The sequence below is a fragment of the Hydra vulgaris genome, chromosome 10 (assembly GCF_038396675.1).
Source record: "Hydra vulgaris chromosome 10, alternate assembly HydraT2T_AEP".
NCBI classification, from domain to species: Eukaryota; Metazoa; Cnidaria; class Hydrozoa; order Anthoathecata; family Hydridae; genus Hydra; species Hydra vulgaris.
The window spans coordinates 36564702-36575048 of record NC_088929.1 but is presented as its reverse complement, the minus strand read 5'-3'; the positions used below and the strand labels follow the sequence as shown (position 1 = coordinate 36575048).

Here is a 10347-nt window from a genome sequence, read left to right as displayed (position 1 = left end):
GGTGAGAGCTACATACTAGCTGCTGAGAAAATGAGTTAATTTAAAACTGATTTTAAAACTTGCGAATGGGAAAAATTGTTAAAACCATGCTATCCTGTTATATAAACGCATAAGAAGAAGCAAAGAAATAGTGTAAAATGAGCTATTGCTCTTAATATAAGCAAATAATAAGTTTCATTTTTTTTTTCTTTTCAAAAATTTCTTTTCATTTTCTTTTTAATTCAAAATATTTTCCTACTAAAATCATCAAGAAAATATAAAGTTATAGAATATAGAAGATATAGAAGTAATAAGATAATAAGATATAGAAATAATGTAATTTATATTCTTAGCAACAAAAACGTTACATAAAATCATCTTCGTCTACTGGATCATCAATGTTTGATCTCATATTGCTCTCGTTCATAAGCGATGCATAGCTAGTAAGGTTTTCTTGTTCCCTCTTTTGCTCCTCTCTTAACTTATTGAGTGCTTTTTCTTCTAGTTGTTTTGCACGTTCTTTTGCACGCTCTTCTCTGTCCCTATCTTCTCTAAGTAATCTATAATTTATTTCTCTTTCTACTTTTGTTTTATTTAATCGATTTATAATTTCATTGCATTTTTTTTCTACCATAGCATAGCGGACATCTTTGTCATTGTGAAATCCTACTTGACCTACATCCATACTTCCTGTTTTTTTTAAATTAGACCAAGGTGTATATACAATGTTTACATGATTTTGCTTACTACCTTGAATACTGTTTGCTTTTGTCAATTGAATGCAATCATTAAGGACATCTTCCGGTATAGTGTCTATAGTCATTCCTGGAGTTAATCGTAAATATATGTGGGCTGATGAAAGTTTGTCTACATGAAACCATACATCTTCTGGCCATCCCCATCTAATAAGCTCCTCATTTTCATGTTTATCTCTTCCCATATATATATGCATTGGAGGTGTAACAGCATTAGAAGAGAATTCTATTACCATTTTAGAAATTCCTTTTAAGTGAAAAAAAAAATTGTCATAAATATATAAGTTTGTATGTATAAATAAATAAATAAATATATATATATATATATATATATATATATATATATTTATATATATATTCACATAAGATAAATCCAATAAAAAGGAAGCATATAAACTACTTTTGAACATATAAAGATTTTATTATATATTTATAATATACGGTTGACCAACTGAAATCAATGTCATTAGATATATTGATCACAACAGGTCAGCAAATATATATACATATATATATATATATATATATATATATATATATATATATATATATATATATATATATATATATATATATATATATATATATATATATATATATATATATACATATATATATATATATATATATATATATATATATATATATATATATATATATATATATATATATATATATATATATATATATATATATATATATATATATATATATATATATACTTAAATGATTTCCATCACTTGAAATAAAATTTTACACTAAAATTTTCTTTAACAACAGGTATTGATTGGAGCCTAACTTAGCTGATTAATTAAATTTCAGAATAAATCAAAATTAAAAAGAATATTTAATTTTGATATATATATACATATATATATATAAAGCACTAGCATTACCACAATTTGATTAATGCGATAAATTTCGATATTTACATAAGAAATAAGGGGTGCTTAGTCAAGAATGCGATATTTAGTTAGGTAATCACAATGCTGTGATTTTTATAAAGCGAATGGCTTGGCAATATATTGTGACTTTATTTTCATTGAAAAAATGAGTGCAATTTGATGCAATTTTTTATTGCTTTTTATCGCATAATCGAAATAATCACTTTTTTGCAAATGGCCAATGGGGTAATGCCAGTGCAGAATATACATACATACATATATATGTTTATATATATATATATATATATATATATATATATATATATATATATATATATATATATATATATATGTTTATATATATATATATATATATATATATATATATATATATATATACACACACACATACATATATATGTTTATATATATATATATATATATATATATATATATATATATATATATATATATATATATATATATATATATATATATATATATATATATATATATATATATATATATATATATATATGAGAGCATCTCAAACATTCTATAGCAACTTTTTTTATGGTTAAAAAGAAATTTAAAAATGATTTTTATAAAACTGCAAAGTAAAAAAGTTTATAAAATTATATAATATATTAATAAAAAAAAAAAAGGGAAAATTAAAATACTAAAAAAACTTCAGTTCTTTAAATAAATTTGCCTTTGTCTGTAAGTTATGCAAAAAAGTTGTATTATTTTATTTAGCTGGCTAACTTCCTTTTTTCCAGCCTTTAAATTTAAATATAAATATTGAATGAATTTTACAAGAAAAAGTAGAGAGTATTTTTGAGAACAGGAAATAATTACTAACTAATTTTCATAAAAAATAATATAATCAGTGAGTCGCTTCAAAAGTTTATCACTGTCTTCTGAAGAACACTCAATATTCTTTTTAGTTTCTGTACTTTGTGGAATTTTTATAAAGTTCTGCTCAACTTCCCATGGAAATGAAGAAATTAAAGTCAAAACTTCTTCTTCTTGAGCCCCTAGCATAGCACATAAAGATTCCACTTTAACAACAGTATACACTTTTGATATTAACTTTAAGGAAGATTCACGAAGTTTTTCACAAAGTTTTTTCATTAAAGGTGATATTAAAGTAGACCATTCATAACTGGATATTGCACTGTATATATTTACTAAATCTTTTTTCCACATATATTTTCCTATGACCCAAATATTTTTTAATTCTTCATTATCTTTTAAGGGTGCAGGGATTCTTTTCCAAAGAAACTTGGCATTTATGATATCATTCTCCAAAAGATAAAACGTCAGCAGTTGAGAATAAACTTCTATTGACGCTATTCCATTGGAAGATGTTAACTCTTGATGTTCTAAACTAGCAAGAGTCTCTTCATATGATAGTTCATTGTAGAGCATTATTGCTTTTATCTAAAAAGTAACTTTAAAATAAATTCTAAGCAAATCAAACTAAATGCATCCCTTAAACCAATCAAGTTATTATAAAATTGTGCTTTATAAACCAATATAAATATGCTTTATCAGACACATATCTAGCATTTTTTGTTGTTTGAGATAACTTCCAGATATCTGACTCAAAAGCAAACTCCAAAAATTTATGTTTGTATTTAAGTCAAATAAGAATAGCGTCTCGTAACAAAAAAGCCCTAAACTTTTGGCCCAAACAAGAGAGCAACAAGTTGATAAAATATTTTTTACTATTCTTAAATAAATTAATATTCATTGATAAAACTTAAACTTTATACAGTATACTCTTGGCATTCAAAAATTATGACTATACAAAGTTACACATTTTATAAAGTCGTAATTTTTGATCTGAAACATCAAAAAATGCTGGATCCCCCCCTCTGTTTATACTTATATGCTCAAAAAATGTAAGAAAAACATTTAAAAGTAATAATTAGTTACACATAATTTATTTTTCAGTAACATAGTACAATGAAGAAGTTAAAAATATCTAAAATGGTTCAATAACCATTTAATCTTAAAAAATGAGTAAAGCCTTAAGTCTAAAAATGCATATAAAATAAAATAAAAATTTGTACAAAAAACATTTTAAATAATTTCTTTATTAAAATTTTTTATGCAAAAATATGGAAACGGTTGTATAAAAACTAATAAGATAACAATGAAGAAGCAGCCTAGTGGCAGAGCAACTGCTTTATAAGTAAGAAGTTCTGGGTTCAACCCTCATCATATCTCTGATAGTAAAACACTCAAATTATTTCTCAGCGCAGCAGAAACCAAGGTTTAAGTTTAAGAGTAAAAGTATTGAACAAATATATAAAGAACAAAAATTATAGAAACAATGACTTATATAAGTTATTAGCAACCTTAACTTGTTTGACCCCTCAGTTTTATGAATGTGAGATTAACAAAGAATTATCTGAAATCTGAAAAAAAAATCTGAAATTTAGTAGATGTAACATTTATTACATAATTTGCAAGAAAATTGTAATAACATTTTGATGCTCCTCATGATTTACAAATAACAACAAAAATTGAAGGTCTTTTTACTAAACATTTGACCACAGCACTGAGGTAAAACATGTATCTGGTTATAAACAAAAATTTTAATTGAATCAAAAAATCAGGTTTGGATCTCTGACCACTCATTTATGTGCTTCTGATTAGCGAATCTTCACTTAATTACATTTTCTCATATTTCTTATCATTCTCTTTCTTCTTAAGACTGCATTTTTTTAAGAAGTAATTTCAGATCAAATTGACCAAGCCCTTTTGCTTTACCCTGCTGTCAATTGGTGACTTTAATGCTCACCACACTGAATGGTTTGACTCTAACATCACTGACCCGGATGACATTACATTTCAGAACTTCTGTATTTTTTATTCTCTTACTCAGATGTTAACTTTGTGACTCATTATCCAGACAACCCTAATCAATTACATCAATTCCTTGATTTGTTTCTTGTCTCTGACCCTAGCTTGTGTTTAGTTTCTCCTGGCTCTCCTTTAAGTGGTTCTGACCATGCAATGATTTCTATAAATCCTTTATTCAAAACAACAGAAAAGAATAATGACTTATATTTATTCACTTTATTTGTTTATTCACTTAGTTATACTCAAACAAGAAAAATGATCTTTATCTACTAATATTGGCATAGCATTGAATATTTGCCACTTTCATAATTTAACAGAATCATTTTCTTTACTCATTTTCTTTACTTAACTAAAACTAACCTGTTTGTATATTTTAGTTTACATATTATTATATGAAGAATAAAGCTTTCTATGTTGGCTTAGAATTAATTATATACTATTAAATTTACTACACTATAATTTATTCTTCATATTTTAATGGATAAATATCTAAGACAGGAGCGATTTGACAGCAATCCTAATTCTACATCAGCTTCTAAAGAATGGTTACACTGGTTTAGAACTTTGACAAACTTCATGAAAACTATATAGACAGAAGATAAATTAGATGTCCTCATTAACTATTTATCTCCATATTGTTGAAATTGAATCATTTGATGGCACTATAGAAATCCTGTAAAATCTAAAAATGAATTATTTTCCAGTCATCAGTTAGCTTCACCTAAACAATCATCTAGAGAATCTACTCATGAGTTTTTACTACTGATGAGTTTTTGCAGGCCTTAAATACACTCAGTAAAGATTGCAACATTAAACAGGTTTTTGCTTTAAAACATGGTGAAGAATACGTTCGCGATTCATTTATAAGTGTTCTAAGCTCTTATCATACTCGCCAATGACTACTAGAAAACCCTTAAACTTACTGAGGCCTATAATCAAGCTTGTTCCTTGGAAAAACGTTCAAAGAAATAACGAAATGTATTCACACACAGAGTATCATAATGTTGCTAAAATTAATAAACATTTTGAATGTACTACTGAGCTTGCTTCGGTTTCTACTTAGCCTAGTAGACTTCGGTTTCTACTTAGCCTAGTAGAGGTTATTTCTGTGGAAGTTAACGTCACCCTCGACAATCATATCCTGCCAAAGACGCAGAATATAATTGAATATAAAAGAATATAAATTGTGGTAAGAAAGGACATTTCAAGAAAGTGTGCAAATCATCAAAGAACTTTGTCACTTCTGCTGCTGCTAACTTCCATGCACCAAGTTTAGCCTCGATTATTTGCTCTACTATCAACTCACTCAATTATATTGTTTATATCTTTATTGCTAGGGCCAAGGTAAGAGCTCTTCTTGACACTGTAAGCTCTGACACATTTATAAGTGAATCATGTGACTCTTTAAAACTTACTCCCTTTTAAAACATACTCCCTTCTAATAAAAGAGTCTATGGCTGATCCTTCCTTATCTGCTCAAGTTATAGGTAAAGTTTTAACTAACTTCACTTTATTTAGTATGGAGTACTCAAATACATACTTTTTGGTTATAACCAATTCTTGCGAACAAATCATACTTGGTAGAGATTTCCAACAGTTGCACGAAAGTCTTTATATTAATTATAGTGGCGAAAAAGATTCTTTAAAAATCTGTTCTCAAACAAGTGTTATAATGAAAGCTAGCACTCATTTGAATAACAAAAGCATGTTCGAAACAGCAAAAATGAACCTATGGCTGAAGAGATTGAGCTTATAGAGGCTAATAGTAATTAGTAATTTAATCATTTGCTTAGAAATAACTTGATATTTTCTAATATAAATTTTTTCAAATTTAAGCAAATGATTAAAAATTTATGATAAACTTTGCTCGTCAAGCAATATTACTAAAAATACATTTTGCAAATATGTATGTATGTATGTATGTATGTATGTATGTATGCATGCATGCATGCATGAATGTATTTATGTATGTATGTGTGTATGTGTGTATGTATGTATGTATGTATGTATGTATGTATGTATGTATGTATGTATGTATGTATGTATGTATGTATGTATGTATGTATGTATGTATGTATGTATGTATGTATGTATGTATGTATGTATGTATGTATTTATATATGTATGTATGTATTTATGTATGTATGTATGTATGTATGTATGTATGTATGTATGTATGTATGTATGTATGTATGTATGTATGTATGTATGTATGTATGTATGTATGTATGTATGTATATTGATATAATGTAAACCAATATAAAAAGTAAAGGGTATGATAAGCAAAATAATAATAAAATTAATCTAAAAAGTTTCTTTTTCTTCAAAATGATTTATTCAATTGTACAACTTTTATTAAAACTTTAGTGCTGCATTTTTAAATAAAAGCTGTACAATTGAATGAATCATTTTTAAGAAGTAGAAACTTTTTAGATTATTTTTATTGTTGTTTTGCTTAACTTTAATAATTAATAATGTCATTATAACTATTAAAACTATACATTAAGCATATGATTTTTATACGCACTGAGTCTATTTAGTATCTTAACAATTTTACAATAATGAAAATGTGGTTAAACAAAATTACACATGGCATTACTTACATGAGATGAAATACAACAATTATTTTTTGATTACGTATATACGTTAACTCGAGATATATACTGAGAAAAATATTGCATCTTTACAAGGTTTTTTTTTTTTTTGCCGACTTGATATTTGCCGTGGTCAAAAAATTAATTTTCGGTAATGAATTTCTAGCAATAAAATTGCTAAAATTGTTACTTATCAAGACGCATTGCCAAAGATTATGATATGGTTTTAAAATTGTATAGCTATAAAAAACACACTTTTATATTTGTTTTATAAGTTCAACAAGAAGTTTGAAAGGTTTCAAACCAAGAAATTACAAAAATTAAAAAGTTTTGTGTATGCAACAATTACCTATTTCTGATAGAGCACATTGAATTTCTGCGTTACTAGTAATTCTCTGGATAAGAAACGGTTCATTAATCAAAACTGACATATGAATCAAAATATTAGTTTTAAAACCAATAAACGAAAAGTCTATTAACAAAATCTTGGAAAAAGGTATATAAGCTGGGGTGGATCCAGGATTTTTATTGACTGTAGCAAAAATGCCTTAAATATTTTTTGACCTAAAAAAAAAAAAAAAAAGGACCTCGCTTTTCACATTTGCCGATAGTACGAAAAGTCTAAGTTTGCCGACTGTACTATATGATCTACATATGCCGATATGCTGGTTTAAAAGAGCTAATTTTGCAGACATAATGAAATAAAATTCATTGATAGGGGGTGGGGGTGGAGGTGGGAGGGAATCATACACCATTTGAGCAAGCCTTGGATGTACAGTGGCTTGTAGTGATACATGAGGTCCCCCTACCACTGCTTTTTTCTTTCCTCCGTTTAGAGCGGAAGAACGTTACCTGATTTACGCGACGTTAAAACTATCTAGTCAAACTGAATACTTTATAACGAAATGGTAGTTTACTTGTTTTTTATGACTTTTAATCATGACTAAAACCCTAAACAAACCCTTATCCTCAGTCGATGTATTTAAGTCGATGTATTTAAATTTAGTTCTGGGTATTCCTATTGCCAGTCAATGTATTTATGCCAAATAATACACAAAACATTATCATATAAATTTATCTATATATTTAAATTAACAAAATATTTGTGGTTGTTAAAATGTTTTGGTCTGCAAAAAAGTTGGAGGTTGATATTTGAAAATGAAAGCGACAAATTTAATCTAAATTTGTTTAAAATTCAATTTTTTTATTTAATCAAAATTTGTTTTAAAGCACATACTTTATTTAATGGCTTACCTTATGAAATATCTGAAAATTAAAATAAAAACTTTAACGATTTATATACATTTATAAAAATAATTTATAAATATTTTCATATTTTAAATAATATACTTTATTACTTCATTACAAAAAACTTTTTGCCAAATAATGAAAAAAAGAAACAGGTTTCAAATCAAATAAAAAATAGTAAATAAACGTTTCAATAAAAATATATTGCTTTAAATAAATAAGGAATGCTTTTAAAATCCCAAAATAGCAAACTCCAGGCATATTACAATTAACGATACAATCAACAAATGTCAGCAAATAATAAAAACAAAAATGTCAATGGATAAATGTCAACCTAACAAGACAAACTTAATATGGTTGTTCTTCGTTTAAAATAACATAGTTCTTTGTTTGATTTGGGTGTAGAAAGTTTTCAGTTTTTTATAAATGAATATAGGAAAGTATATTGTGACGATAACACTCAATTTCAATTAAGTTATGCATTAAAGCATATAAGTATTGAATATGGAAGTCAAATAAACTTTATCTTTAATCGAATTGAAGAAAAGCCACTTAACAGTATTGTCAAAAGGACATTTTAATCCACCTTTTTCAAATGATTTGAGATATTGACCAAAGTTTAAAAAAATAAAACATATTATACTGGCAAAATTTCATATTCGTTAAGCAAATCATAATTTCAAAATACATGTTAATGTGAACAAGAGATTTCTTTGGTTTTGAAGAACACTTAAAAAATATGCCTAACGATACTTTTCTTAAACATATTTATAACAAAAGCGTTTCTCTTAATAGCGTTTTAATCAGCTAGATAATTTTTAAAATCCAAAACAAACTTTCTTTGTTTATCATTTATCTCTGAAGAAGCTTTTTGATCATTATTGAACCTAAAATATATGCCCACACTTTTTAGATTAAAAGTTTTCCATTATGTGCAAGCAAGTTTAATAAAATCACCAGTCTTGTTAACGCTTGAGATAGTAGAAAATTTAGGTTGATTAAGAAAAACATTGTAAGTATTATCAGGAAAAAAAAGGGTTTGCTTTTTGAGCCCATTATTTTGTATGTTTTTGATAAAGTGGACAAAAGTCAAACAACAAAAGAGTTCTATCTGTAGTTAACCAAGTTTTTTCATTAAATGTTAAAGTTGATTGATTTTTATCACATTTAATTGCTTTTGCTTTGCTATTTGACTTTCTTACTGATTTTAAAGTTAAACGAATTTGATCACATAAAAATTAGCAATTTAAATGTTTATAGGTTTTCACAACATTTTCAAAAGAAATTTAGGACCATCAAACATAGAACTTGTATTACAAGCTATCATAACATCTAAAATACTTTTCGAAAGAGAATTTATATCAATGGTTTTCCCAAAACAGCAACTTCCTGATCAATAATATTTTTGTAACATACACCTTGTCAAAGGGAACAATAGTTCCTAGCAGAAGTTAAAAAAAAAAGTAGTAGAAAGTTTCTTTGATACAGTTTTATTAGACAATTCCTATGGGAATTTCCAAACAGTATACTTTGGATATCACCACCATATTCTCATTGAACCCATTTTGAGACAACAGAGAGAGGTAAAGGGAACTCATTCTGCAGCACTTTTGTTAATGGCGTTTTAAATCTTCCAAGTGGGATGCAATGGCGGAGTTGTAGCAACCAATAAGCTCCATACTGCCAAAAAAGTTTCCATTTTTTTTGTGTTGTTTCACCTGCATACATTGTTGTACGTAATTGTTATAATTAAATTATTACAATAATTCTATAAATATTTAAAATTGATATTGAGAGAACTTCATAATACCTAGAAAAACTTAATTCCAAGAAGCCAAGAAAAGAGTCACATCCAAAATTCCACGCAGAATTATCCTCCATTTAACAGTCACTTCACTGGTATAGATTCACTTCTGGAGCTCTGAATCTATACCAGAGGAGCTAATAAGAAGAATCTATACCTCTTTTTAGAACTTTTGATGCAATGTGCTAGATTGATGCTGCTTATTGCCG

General features: G+C 26.6%; 2 protein-coding genes across 2 annotated transcripts; both read right to left on the bottom strand.

Annotated features, from left to right (window-relative positions):
* Nucleotides 1-305: 305 nt before the first annotated feature.
* Nucleotides 306-1006, bottom strand: LOC100208678 (coiled-coil domain-containing protein 25). Its single transcript, XM_065807914.1, has one exon. The coding sequence runs from the start codon at nt 968-970 to the stop codon at nt 344-346; it is 627 nt and encodes a 208-aa protein (XP_065663986.1). The 5' UTR covers nt 971-1006; the 3' UTR covers nt 306-343.
* Nucleotides 1007-2428: 1422 nt separating this feature from the next.
* Nucleotides 2429-7230, bottom strand: LOC105846685 (COP9 signalosome complex subunit 8). The gene is made up of 2 exons (XM_065807913.1): nt 7096-7230; nt 2429-3061 (listed from the first exon to the last, which is right to left on the bottom strand). Exon 2 carries the CDS (start codon nt 3047-3049, stop codon nt 2480-2482), a length of 570 nt encoding a protein of 189 aa, XP_065663985.1. The 5' UTR covers nt 3050-3061; nt 7096-7230; the 3' UTR covers nt 2429-2479.
* Nucleotides 7231-10347: the final 3117 nt, after the last annotated feature.